General features: G+C 39.2%; 2 protein-coding genes across 4 annotated transcripts in view; one reads left to right on the top strand and one right to left on the bottom strand.

The window, feature by feature from the left end:
* PDE4B (phosphodiesterase 4B) overlaps window positions 1-14,512 on the bottom strand; it is a 646,239-nt gene that overhangs the window by 322,434 nt on the left and 309,293 nt on the right. The gene's annotated exons all lie outside the window — the stretch shown is intronic.
* Window positions 12,951-14,141, top strand: LOC122436862 (cyanocobalamin reductase / alkylcobalamin dealkylase-like). Its single transcript, XM_043461055.1, has one exon. The coding sequence runs from the start codon at window positions 13,008-13,010 to the stop codon at window positions 13,737-13,739; it is 732 nt and encodes a 243-aa protein (XP_043316990.1). The 5' UTR covers window positions 12,951-13,007; the 3' UTR covers window positions 13,740-14,141.

Below are 14,512 nucleotides of genomic sequence, written 5' to 3' on the forward strand. Positions count from 1 at the left end.
AGAAGGACACTACATAATGATCAAAGGATCAATCCAAGAAGAAGATATAACAATTATAAATATATATGCACCCAACATAGGAGCACCGCAATATGTACGGCAAACACTAACGAGTATGAAAGAGGAAATTAATAGTAACACAATAATAGTGGGAGACTTTAATACCCCACTCACAACTATGGATAGATCAACTAAACAGAAAATTAACAAGGAAACACAAACCTTAAATGACACAATGGACCAGCTAGACCTAATTGATATCTATAGGACATTTCACCCCAAAACAATCAACTTCACCTTTTTCTCAAGTGCACACGGAACCTTCTCCAGAATAGATCACATCCTGGGCCATAAATCTAGTCTTGGAAAATTCAAAAAAATTGAAATCATTCCAGTCATCTTTTCTGACCACAGTGCAGTAAGATTAGATCTCAATTACAGGAAAAAAATTGTTAAAAATTCAAACACCTGGAGGCTAAATAACACGCTTCTGAATAACCAACAAATCATAGAAGAAATCAAAAAAGAAATCAAAATATGTATAGAAATGAATGAAAATGAAAACACAACAACCCAAAACCTATGGGACACTGTAAAAGCAGTGCTAAGGGGAAGGTTCATAGCATTACAGGCTTACATCAAGAAACAAGAAAAAAGCCAAATAAATAACCTAACTCTACACCTAAAGCAATTAGAGAAGGAAGAAATGAAGAACCCCAGGGTTAGCAGAAGGAAAGAAATCTTAAAAATTAAGGCAGAAATAAATGCAATAGAAACTAAAGAAACCATAGCAAAAATCAACAAAGCTAAAAGCTGGTTTTTTGAAAAAATAAACAAAATTGACAAACCATTAGCAAGACTCATTAAGAAACAAAGAGAGAAGAACCAAATTAACAAAATTAGAAATGAAAATGGAGAGATCACAACAGACAACACTGAAATACAAAGGATCATAAGAGACTACTACCAGCAGCTCTATGCCAATAAAATGGACAACTTGGATGAAATGGACAAATTCTTAGAAAAGTATAACCTTCCAAAACTGAACCAGGAAGAAATAGAAGATCTTAACAGACCCATCACAGGCAAGGAAATCGAAACTGTAATCAAAAATCTTCCAGCAAACAAAAGCCCAGGACCAGATGGCTTCACAGCTGAATTCTACCAAAAATTTAGAGAAGAGCTAACACCTACCTTACTCAAACTCTTCCAGAAAATTGCAGATGAAGGTAAGCTTCCAAACTCATTCTATGAGGCCACCATCACCCTAATTCCAAAACCAGACAAAGATGCCACAAAAAAAGAAAACTACAGGCCAATATCACTGATGAACATAGATGCAAAAATCCTTAACAAAATTCTAGCAAACAGAATCCAACAACATATTAAAAAAATCATACACCACGACCAAGTGGGCTTTATCCCAGGAATGCAAGGATTCTTCAATATCCGCAAATCAATCAATGTAATACACCACATTAACAAATTAAAAGATAAAAACCATATGATTATCTCAATAGATGCAGAGAAAGCCTTTGACAAAATTCAACACTCATTTATGATTAAAACTCTCCAAAAAGCAGGAATAGAAGGAACATACCTCAACATAATAAAAGCTATATATGACAAACCCACAGCAAGCATCACCCTCAATGGTGAAAAATTGAAAGCATTTCCCCTGAAATCAGGAACAAGACAAGGGTGCCCACTCTCACCACTACTGTTCAACATAGTGTTGGAAGTTTTGGCCACAGCAATCAGAGCAGAAAAAGAAGTAAAAGGAATCCAGATAGGAAAAGAAGAAGTGAAACTCTCACTGTTTGCAGATGACATGATCCTCTACATAGAAAACCCTAAAGACTCTACCAGAAAATTACTAGAGCTAATCAATGAATATAGTAAAGTTGCAGGATATAAAATTAACACACAGAAATCCCTTGCATTCCTATACACTAACAATGAAAAAACAGAAAGAGAAATTAAGGAAACAATACCATTCACCATTGCAACAAAAAGAATAAAATACTTAGGAGTACATCTACCTAAAGAAACAAAAGACCTATACATAGAAAACTATAAAACACTGATGAAAGAAATCAAAGAGGACACAAACAGATGGAGAAACATACCGTGTTCATGGATTGGAAGAATCAATATTGTCAAAATGGCTATTCTACCCAAAGCAATCTATAGATTCAATGCAATCCCTATCAAGCTACCAACGGTATTTTTCACAGAACTAGACCAAAGAATTTCACAATTTGTATGGAAATACAAAAAACCTCTAATAGCCAAAGTAATCTTGAGAAAGAAGAATGGAACTGGAGGAATCAACCTGCCTGACTTCAGACTCTACTACAAAGCCACAGTCATCAAGACAGTGTGGTACTGGCACAAAGACTGAAATATAGACCAATGGAACAGAATAGAAAGCCCAGAGATAAATCCACGAACCTATGGACACCTTATCTTTGACAAAGGAGGCAAGGATATACAATGGAAAAAAGACAACCTCTTTAACAAGTGGTGCTGGGAAAACTGGTCAACCACTTGCAAAGGAATGAAACTAGAACACTTTCTAACACCATACACAAAAATAAACTCAAAATGGATTAAAGATCTAAATGTAAGACCAGAAACTATAAAACTCCTAGAGGAGAACATAGGCAAAACACTCTCGATAATCACAGCAAGATCCTCTATGACCCACCTCCCAGAATATTGGAAATAAAAGCAAAACTAAACAAATGGGATCTAATGAAACTTAAAAGCTTTTGCACTACAAAGGAAACTATAAGTAAGGTGAAAAGACAGCCGTCAGATTGGGAGAAAATAATAGCAAATGAAGAAACAGACAAAGGATTAATCTCAAAATATACAAGCAACTCCTGCAGCTCAATTCCAGAAAAATAAATGACCCAATCAAAAAATGGGCCAGAGAACTAAACAGACATTTCTCCAAAGAAGACATACAGATGGCTAACAAACACATGAAAAGATGCTCATCACTCATTATCAGAGAAATGCAAATCAAAACCACAATGAGGTACCATTACACACCAGTCAGGATGGCTGCTATCCAAAAGTCTACAAGCAATAAATGCTTGAGAGGGTGTGGAGAAAAGGGAACCCTCTTACACTGTTGGTGGGAATGCAAACTAGTACAGCCGCTATGGAAAACAGTGTGGAGATTTCTTAAAAAACTGGAAATAGAACTGCCATATGACCCAGCAATCCCACTTCTGGGCATACACACTGAGGAAACAAGATCCAAAAGAGACACGTGCACCCCAATGTTCATCGCAGCACTGTTTATAATAGCCAGGACATGATAGAACCTAGGATGCCCATCGCAGATGAATGGATAAGGAAAGCTGTGTACATATCACCATCGGAAATTACTCAGCCGTCAAAAGAATTCAATTTGAACAGTCCTAATGAGATGGATAAACTGGAGCCCCTTATACAGAGTGAAGTAAGCCAGAAAGATAAAGAACATTACAGCATACTAACACATATATATGGAATTTAGAAAGATGGTAACGATAACCCTATATGCAAAACAGAAAAAGAGACACAGAAATACAGAACAGAGTTTTGAACTCTGTGGGAGAAGGTGAGGGTGGGATGTTTCAAAAGAACAGCATGTATACTATCTATGGTGAAACAGATCACCAGCCCAGGTGGGATGCATGAGACAAGTGCTCGGGCCTGGTACACTGGGAAGACCCAGAGGAATCGGGTGGAGAGGGAGGTGGGAGGGGGGATCGGGATGGGGAATAAGTGTAAATCTATGGCTGATTCATATCAATGTATGACAAAACCCACTGAAATGTTGTGAAGTAATTAGCCTCCAACTAATAAAAAAATTAAAAGTGTTAATAAAAATAAATAAATAAATAAATAAATCAACTATACCTCAATTAAAAAAAATTTTTTTAAAGAATTATTGAGTTACTAAACTAGAACTAGTTCTATGAAGTATTCTAGGTATCTCTATGCTGTAAAAAGAGCAGCAACAGACCAAATGTACACAGAGGAAACAGTTATGGAGGAGAATCTAAGACAATGAACATTACTCAGTTTCCCAGAAAGCTAAGAGAAAGCCCCTCCATTCCTCAAATAAAGAAATTTTACAATGAAAATATTTTAAAATACAAACTATATGGTTTTCTGGGTTTCCCAGGTGGCTCAGTAGGTAAAGAATCCACCTGCAATGCAGAAGACACAAGAGACATGGGTTCAATTCCTGGGTTGGGAAGATCCCCTGGAAGAGGGCATGGCAACCCACTCCAGTATTCTTGCCTGCAGAATCTCATGGACAGAGAAGCCTGGTGGGCTACAGTCTACATGGTCGCAAAGAGTCTGACATGACTGAAGTGACTTCGCATGCATGTACATATGGTCTTTTACCACATTAATAATGGTATGTGAAATATATAATTCATCTTTAAATCACAGATTTGGTTGCATCTTAGAATCAACTGGAGAACTTTTAAAAAATATCCATTTCTGCCCTCCCCCACATGAATTAAATTAGAATCTCTGAAGCTTAGGCCAAGAACATCAGGCTTTCTTTTTTATTTTAAGTGCCTCAGATGATTATAATGTAAAACCAGGATTGTGAACAATTACTCTAGATGATGACTCAGGGACATATTTATGAATATCAGTTATTTATGCATTCACTATGCAAGCTATAGAAACTGATGGGGAAGAATGGATAAGCCCCCCACCCCACCCAAAAAAGAATCGATGAGGCCCTAGGTTGATGATTTAGATTTCTCCAAATCTTGTTCTCTAATAGTGAATAGATCCTCACTATGTGTCAGGTACATCCTAAAGGAAATCAGTCCTGAATATTCACTGGAAGGACTGATGTTGAAGCTGAAACTTCAATACTTTGGCCACCTGATGCAAAGAACTGACTCATTTGAAAAGACCCTGATGCTGGGAAAGATTGAAGGCGGGAGGAGAAGGGGACAACAGAGGATGAGATGGTTGGAGGGCATCACCGACTCAATAGACATGAGTTTGAGTAAACTCCGGGAGTTGGCGATGGACAGGGAGGCCTGGCGTGCTGCATTCCATGGGGTGGCAAAAAGTCGGACATGACTGAGCAACTGAACTGAACTGAACTGAATGTGTCAGGTACACGCCTTCTCTGGTGGCTCAGAGGGTAAAGAATCCACCTGCCAAGCAGGAGACATGGGTTCAGTCTCTGGGTCAGGAAGATCTCCTGGAGTAGGGAATGGCTACCCACTCTAGTATTCTTGCCTGACGAATTCCATGGACAGAGGAGCCTGGTGGGCTACGGTCTATGAGGACGCAAGCGTCGAACATGACTGAGCGACTAACACTTTTAACACTAGGTTGATGATTTAGATTGTCCCAAATCTGTTTCTCTGACAGTGAATAGGTCCTCAATATATGTCAGGTAGTACTGCAGTCCATGGGGGTTGCAAAGAGTTGGACATGACTGAGCAACTGAACAACAACAAATATGTCAGGTACATTTCTAAAGTGTACACTTCTCCATATACATTATTGGGTTTCTACTAAAAAGGACTGGCTTAACATTTACCTCCAGTCCCTCAGGGCAAACCTTTGCAACACCAACCGGCCAAGAGCAATACACTCAACTCTCAGGTCTCCCATCCACAACCTTGTATTGTGTTCATTCTGGTTACTCAGGATCTGGCTCCTCATCATTAAAGTACGGAACAGTACGGCTCACACTGCTTACAAGGCCTGAACCAATCTAGAAATAGACAAGTTCTGCCAATTCTATCTCCAGATAATGCTAGAGATTATCACTTCTTAAATGTCTGCTTTATGCCAGGGTCTAAAGTAAGTAATTTTTGCAACATTATTCTAGTTGATTTTCACAGGAACCCTAGGAGTGTGTATTTTGTATGGGCCCTGTCATTACAGTGAAGACCAGGTAGATATTCCAAAACTAGGGAATTAGCACAGGTATTAGGTGATTGAAAGAGAAGTAAGTATGCAGAGGTAAAGCAGGTATTAGTAAGTGCAAGAAGTCCTCAGGCTGGAGAAAAAGGGAAGATGTGGGGTTAACAGAACGTACAGACTCTGAGGAAAAGTCTCTAAATAGTTGGTGCTCAGAATGCTAATCAGTGAGTTTGAGAAATGTGATCCACTGAGTTCCACCTTCAGTATTGCAGAATGGTAAAATAAAAGGTAGGGGGCAGGAGGGATGCTGGAGATGAGAGACAATAGGTGAATAACTGGCATGTGTAGGTGCTTTTCCCCTAATAGAGGGATGAGGAAAAAAAAACCCACAAACTAAGTAAGTTGACCAAGGTTACAGTTAGCAAGAGATTGAGACTCAAATCTGTTAACACAGTTATGTCTCTGACTACTGATGAACATTGTTTCCATGCGGCACAGCCTTAAGACTTACAAACCATATTATTCAGTTGACAAAAAGGTTTGTTCTGGTTTTTCTGTAAGATGTTATAGAAAAATCAGAACAAACTTTTTGGCCAACCCAATAAAATAATCATGTTCCTTAATGAGAGTTACCATGTACTGAGCATTTTTCATGTGTCAGGATTTAGACTAAACACTTTACATGGATTCATTTATTTAATTTTCACAATAATACTAAGAGGTATTAATAGTATTATCATCTTTGAGGGCAGGATAATAACATGGTGATCAACCGGTGGGTCAAGGACTCCAGACTTTCAAGAACTTGGATTCAAATCCCATCATTATCATTTATTAGCTACTCTATGTAGCTATTTAACTATTTTATACTTCAGTCTTCTCATGTGTTAAATGGGTTTATTAATAATACTTAGCTTAAGCAGTTGTAGGAATAATTATAATTAAATGAGATAATGACACAAACTCTTAAAATACTGCAGATGCATCTAGTAGATACTGGCTGTAATTGTTGTCCCTATTTTGCAAGTGATAAAAATTGGGCTTCATGAGGTTAAGTAACCCTCCTAAGACAGAGCTTAAAAGTAAGATACTAAGTTTATGTGACACAACCTTATTTTCTATACTCTAAATCCAGTTCCTCAGTCACTATAATTTCTCCCATAAATTTTATAAAAACAATTTGTAATCCTCATATGATGCTGTAATAATAATAAATACTTTTCTAATATTTGGTTTGTGCCAGACTTTATTCTAAGTACTTAACATATCTTAGCTCATTAAATCCTCAGAGCTCTATGAAGTAAGCATAATGTTATTTCTAGTTTACAGGTTAGAAGATTAAGATTTGCACAGGTGTTAAGTAATTCACTGGCAGATGCTTACATGATTAAGTGGCAGAAATAAACATCTAATAACTTTTAGAAAGAAAGGTTTTATTAACCCTCTTTTATCAATGTGGAAATCAAGGCTCAGAGAGGTGACTAATTCAAGGTTAAGCAACAGCAGAGTAGAAACACAGATCCTTTCAATGCTACCATCATAGGCAGAACACGTCCCACTACTCCAAGTTCTCTACCAAAAAAACGTAGTTTTGTTTTGAATCATCAACATCATAGAACTGCTAATTCCATAGATAAAATTTTCTTTATTCTTGACATATGTATCATATACTATTTACCTTAGAAATTAGTACACATAGATGATGATTAGTATATATATTTCAATGAGTTCTATTTTTAATATGACCTTAACATTTTCTAAACTGAACTTTGTTGAAATTTTATGAAGAAAAATGTAGGCCACAAAATAGCTGGGATAAAGGACTTCTGAACTGCAAGGAGATCAAACCAGGCAATCCTAAAGTAAATCAACCCTGAATATTCATTGGAAGGACTGATGCTGAAGCTGAAGCTCCAATACTTTGATGCAACCTGATGCGAACAGCCAACTCACTGGAAAAGACCGTGATGCTGGGAAAGATTGACGGCAGAACGAGAAAGGGGTGACAGAGGATGAGATGGGTTAATAACATCATCAACTCAATGGACATGAGTTTGAGAAAACTCCAGGAGATAGTGAAGGACAGGGAAGCTTGGTCTGCTACAATCCATGGGGTTGCAAAGACTTGGCCACAATTGAGTGACTGAACAACAATAATGCCAATGTTAGAAGCTCTACCACTTGAAGACTGCACAACAATTGTTATGAAGAAAAATAATAGATTGAAACAGAATTTCCTCACATGGGGGAAAGACCATACAGAAAACCCTGTGATATTCAATAACAATGAATCAGGAAGACCATGAGGAAAAAACAGAGGAAGATTCAGAAGATCTGCACTAAGAACCAACTCTAATATGAGAGACCTCTTTCTCACTAAACATCAACAACATTCTCATAAGGGATAAGAAAACTGGAGAGAATCTGCCAGTAATGCACACAGGGGCCGCCTCCATGTTGCCTCTCAAAGGAAGCCTCTTTGTCAGCACTTGGGGGCACTTTGGTGAAAACATTCCCTGCACCCTCACTTTGTTTTCCACATTTCTCATCATAAGCTAGACTTCCTATTATTTTCCCTATGAGTTCAGGCTATCTCAGCAATAAAAACCAAACCTCAAAATCTTTGCCAATATTTTGAATGATTACTTTCTGAATTTTACTCAGGTAATCAAGAATTAGGCCTCCTCCCACCCCCCTTTTTTTTCTTAATACCATAATCTTATTCATGTAAGATTTATGTAAGCAACTATCTTCTCATCTTCTCAAACATTAAAAAGATGACAGAATTCTTTAACTGGTTGGTTTTTCATCAGCTTCAGTTCAGTCACCCAGTCATGTCCAACTCTTTGCGACCCCATGGACTGCAGCACACCAGGTCTCTCTGTCCATCACCAACTCCCAGAGTTTGCTCAAACTCATGTCCATTGAGTCAGTGATACAATCCAACCATCTCATCCTCTATCATCCCTCTCTCCTGCCCTCAATCTTTCTCAGAATCAGGATCTTTTCTAATGAGTCAGCTCTTCACATCAGGTGGCCAAAGTATTGGAGCTTCAGCTTCAGCATCAGTCCTTCCAATGAATATTCAAGACTGATTTCCTTTAGGATTGACTGGTGATCTCCTTGCAGTCCAAGGGACTCTCAAGAGTCTTTTCCAACACCACAGTTCAAAAGCATCAATTCTTCAGTGCTCAGCTTTCTTTATGGTCCAACTCTCATATCCATACATGACTAGTGGAAAAACCAAAACTTTGACTATATGGACCTTTTCAGCAAAGTAATATCTCTGCTTTTTAATATGCTGTCTAGGTTGGTCATAACATTTATTCTAAGGAGCAAGTGTCTTTTAATTTCAAGGCTACAGTCACCATTTTCAGTGATTTTGGAGCCCAAAAAAAATAAGGTCTGTCACAGTTTCCATTGTTTTTCCCTTTACTTGCTATAAAGTGATGGGACTGGATGCCATGGTCTTAGTTTTTTGAATACTGAGTTTTAAGCCAGTTTTTTTCACTCTCCTCTTTCACTTTCATCAACAGGCTCTTTAGTTCTTCTTTACTTTCTGCCATAAGCGTGGTGTCATCTGCATATCTGAGGTTATTGATATCTCCCCCGGCGATCTTGATTCCAGCTTGTGCTTCATCCAGCCCAGCATTTCTCATGATGTACTCTGCACAGAAGTTAAATAAGCAGGGTGACAATATATAGCCTTGATGTACTCCTTTCCTGATTTGGAACCAGTCTGTTGTTCCATGTCCAGTTCTAACTGTTGCTTCCTGACCTGCATACAGATTTCTCAAGAGGCAGGTAAGGTGGTCTGGTACTCCCATCTCCTTCAGAATTTTCCACAGTTTATTGTGATCCACACAGTCAAAGGCTTTGCCATAGTCAATAAAGCAGAAGTAGATGTTTTTCTGGTGTTCTTTTGCTTTTTCAATGATCCAATAGATGTTGGCAATTTGATCTCTGGTTCCTCTGCCTTTTCTAAATCCAGCTTGAACATAGTACAAACAAAATCTTGTGTGCACCAGGACTCAGGAGAAAGGAGCTGTGACCCCACAAGACACTGACCCAGACTTGCCTGTGAGTGTCTAGGACTCTACAGCAGAGGCGTGGGTCAGCGGTGACCTGCTGCAGGGTCGGAGGCACTGATGCAGCAGTGTGGGACCTTTTGAAGGAGGTTTTGTCATAGTATTTACTTAAGTTCATTTTGTTTATTCAGTTTTTAACAGCTTACAGTACAGCCATGTTCCATTTGTCCTTTCATGATGGTTTAGGAGGCTTGTTAGTAACAATTTGTCACAATTTTCCTGTGTGATGTGGAATAACTTTCTCACTTGGAAAAGGAAAACACAATGGCATAGAAATATCTAAATGTCATACCCTTGTCAACAGCTGTTAGGACCATTATTCTTAGGACCATACCAATGGAACAATTTTTTTTTTTTTTTTTTTGTATTCCTTAACCACTGTATTTTGTTTCATACCATGACTGACTTGTTTAGTTGCTAAGTCCTATCTGACTGCAACCCTGTGGACTACAGCCCACTAGGCTTCCCTGTCCATGGGATTTCCCAAGCAAGAGTACTGGAGTGGGGTGCCATGTCCTTCTCCAGGGAATCTTCCTGACCTGGGGGTGAAACCGAGGTCTTCTGCATTGCAGGCGGATTCTTTACTGTGGCATCACTGCCAGCCAGGTGGCGCTAGTGGTAGAGAACCTGCCTGCCAATGCAGGAGACAAGGGTTTGATCCTGGGTCAGGAAGATCCTGGGTCAGGAGGGGATGGCACCCCACTCCAGTATTCTTGCCTGGAGAATACCATGCATGTAGAGAAGCTTGGAGGGCTACAGTTCATGAGGTTGCAAAGAGTCAGACATGACTGAAGAAATTAGCATACACAATGAAACAAAATCCTAAAAGGCAACTGTTTTAATATTGCGACACTGGACCTCTCTCACATGGTTAACGACCTAGGATTTTATAGGAGACACAATGTAGAAATATGTGGGACAGAATGGGTCTTTGTTGGAAAAAATGATTGCTTAAATTGAAGACTAATAAATATGAAAAAAAAAGTGTGTCATTTAAACTGCCTGACAAACATTAAAATTATTTTTAAGAAAACTTTTTAGCCCACTTTAAATGCTTATTTTTATCTCTTCAAGGAGAGGCTTCTGTCTTATAATTGGAAAGACTACCTCATAATTTAATAAATTTTATCTTTAGTAGAGTTCACATGTACTTCATTTAAATATTCTCATTCTCAATTCTGCCTCATTGCTCTTAATAACATTTCATTGTATTACATAAAATATTTTTTCCTCCTCAACATTCAGCATCTTCAAACAATATGAAAGAGTCATTAACTCCTGCTTTAGTTTCTGTTCAGTCAAGCTGTGTGTAATTAGCTCCTCTAATCTTTTCTCTAAATAATCCTCTCCATTCTCTTAATCAGTTTGTGCAGTCTGCAGTTTTCTTTTTTAATTCACTGTCATTTGTTGAGCTGCATCACATGTGGCTTTATAGGTTCAGTACAAAAACTATGTACAATACACTTGATTAACTACCCTGCGGAATATCCATGGGGAATTTAGAGCTCCAGCAGGTTTACATGACATATTTCACATGGAACCTACAGGCTACCTGGTACATAAAACAACTAAGATTGAAGGTCAGAATTGTCAAGCTCCTTTAAGTCATCAACAGGGTCACCTATCCAACCATGACCCAATCAGCAGGAGTTTTTAACCAAAAAAGAAAAGTGATATTTTAACCAGAAAAAATGGCTGTCCACATCCAAGTCCACTAAGAAAGTTTTAAATGGAGATGAGAAAGACCAAGACCAAAAGAAGACGGAGGCTGAGAGATTCAGACAACTCAGAGACGATGAAACGCTCCAAGCACACATTTTAATTTTCCAGTCTGTTTGAGGTGAAGCAGCATGCAGTATATGAGAAAGATGTGTAGGTTACCTGGTTACAAAATTCATCACACTTTTGATCATCATTCTGATCTGAATATACCTGTGGCCAAGCTCCTGGGAGACAGGGAACGAGTCTATTATAGCACCTAGTAGAGGATCTAAAACCAAAAACACTTCTTGCAAGAGTAAGCAAGAGTAAGTGAATTCATGGGTGATGCCACTTTCCTTCCGCTACTGTTCACTCTCTCCAAAGCTGTAAGTGACCCACACCTCTAGAGTATCGGAATTCTCTTCTTGAAGTTATAAAGTGGTTCTACCCCTCATGCACTGTGTTCTGTGCTAGGCTGTGTCATAGAAAAGAAAGACAAGAGCTAAAGTCTATAACATTTAAAATACAGATTAATATAACGATAGGGGGAAGTGACACAGTTTTGTACAAAATGAATTGCCCAATAAATAACAAAGAAGGTCAGAGAAGGGAGAGAGAGCTAATTTTGGCCACACTTCTAGGGACTAAAATATAGATGCTACAGAGAAATGGGGAAAGGCAAGGAATATTCTGGGAGCTGGGCAGTACACATCGTGGTTAAGGAAAGAATCTTTAATCCAGGCAGGCAGTGATCCGAATCCAAATCCTGAAGTTTGCTAGTCACGTATCCTTAGACAATTTACTCAATCTACTACTAAATTTCCTCTTTGGTAAAATGGACATAAACGTAATAGCTAACTCTGCTGAATGCTCACTGTGTGGTAAGCAAAGTAGAAACCCTTACATGAATTAACTCATTTAATCCTCACAAAGTCCAGGAGCTAGATATCATTAAGAGATATCATTCCTACAAATTGCTTTGAATAAGACAGAGCCCATGGTAACCATGAGGACATGACTATCATTATATCATTGTCACCATTCTGATGACAATAAAAATGAGGTACATAGAGGCTTGTGATTTGATCAAGAGCACACAAATTATAACTAACAGATGTAGGATTAGAATCAGAAAGTTTTTCTAGAGATCCAGAAACTTCATAGTGTGGGCTTTATTAAAAACCTAAAAGCTCTGTTATGTGGCTGACAATTTCCTAAGCACATAGAAATCCTTAAATGCGAAAAGCGTGAAGTGAGTAACCTTGAGACTCCATTCCCCAGCAGGCTCAGTGTGTAACGTGCACTATGGAGCCGCTAGTCGCAGAGCTGAAGCAGAAGATTGAGGACACGTTGTGCCCTTTTGGCTTCGAAGTTTACCCCTTCCAGGTGGCATGGTACAATGCACTCCTGCCTCCAGCCTTCCACCTGCCTCTGCCAGGACCCACACTGGCCTTCCTGGTACTCAGCACACCTGCCATGTTTGACCGGGCCCTCAAGCCCTTCCTGCAGAGCCGCCACCTCCAACCACTGACTGACCCTGTGGACCAGTGTGTGGCCTACCACCTGGGCCGAGTTAGAGAGAGCTTCCCAGAGCTGCAGATAGAAGTCATCACTGACTACGAGCACATAGCAGGTGTGTGCATACATCCCAGGTTTGGGGGCTGGTTTGCCATCCGAGGGGTGGTGCTGCTGCGAGGAATAGAGGTGCCGAATCTGCCACCCACAAAGCCCCTTGACTGTGTACCCGCAAGAGCTGACCGCATCACCCTGCTTGAACGCTTCAATTTCCATTGGCGTGACTGGACTTACCGGGATGCTGTGACACCTCAGGAGCGCTATTCAGAAGAACAGAAGGTGTACTTTTCCACTCCTCCTGCCCAACGCTTGGCCTTACTGGGCTTGCCCCAGCCCTCAGAGGAGCCTAGCTCTCCATCCCAAGAGCTTCACTTCACTACACTGTTACCCAAGAAGCCTCAGAATCCCAGGAGAGGCTGGCTCAGCCCCACAGCTTCCCCACCTACATCCCCCGGTCCCTGATACCTTCCCTGCCTGTGGGATACTCATTTAGGGCATTGGCACCTGTTAAAGACTTTTACACTACTATTAATATTTTGCCAGGGGAGAAACTTATTTTGGGTATAAAGTAATTATTTTTGATTAAGAATTATAGTAGAGATCCTAAATGAAATGAAAATAACAAGGCTCAGGAAAGTTTGGTTAAGACAGAAGACCAACAACAAAAAAAAGAAGACCAAGTAGATCCAGACCTCCCACCTGCCTTGGAATATGGGATTGCTACCTGTTACCATTTCTCTGCAGTGCTTCAAAATGCTACCTGTTGCAGGGCCTGAGGAGGAACTATCCCCTAAATAATAGTACCTGCTTCAGAGGGTTATCATGGTGACTGAATAAATGTGAAATTGCTTAAAAAAAAAAAAAGAAATCCTTAAATGTTAGTGACTAATTCTACTATTTCAGAGCAGACAAGAATTATATGATTCTTGGAGACAGATACAATTCATTCATTCACTTAACTGAAATTTAGAGAATATCTACATATACTTGGCACTGGACTCAGTTCTGGGGTCATAAGTATAAATAAAGAATGGTCCCTGCCCATAAGTTGCCTATAGTATTTAAAGGAAATTAAATTCATAAGTAACTAACTGAAGTATTCTGAGAAGTGTTCTTCAGAAATAATGATAAACTAACACCTACCTTGTTGAATTGTCATGAGAATTAAGTTGACATGTGTCAAATGCTTGGACTTGTACCTGGAATGTGGTATTTGGAATAAATGCACTAGTTAT

This window comes from Cervus canadensis, chromosome 2 (genome assembly GCF_019320065.1).
Source record: "Cervus canadensis isolate Bull #8, Minnesota chromosome 2, ASM1932006v1, whole genome shotgun sequence".
Classification (NCBI taxonomy): Eukaryota; Metazoa; Chordata; class Mammalia; order Artiodactyla; family Cervidae; genus Cervus; species Cervus canadensis.

Coding starts and splice junctions, on each gene's coding strand:
- LOC122436862 (XM_043461055.1), top strand. CDS start 13,008: ATGGAGCCGCTAGTCGCAGAGCTGAAGCAGAAGATTGAGGACACGTTG.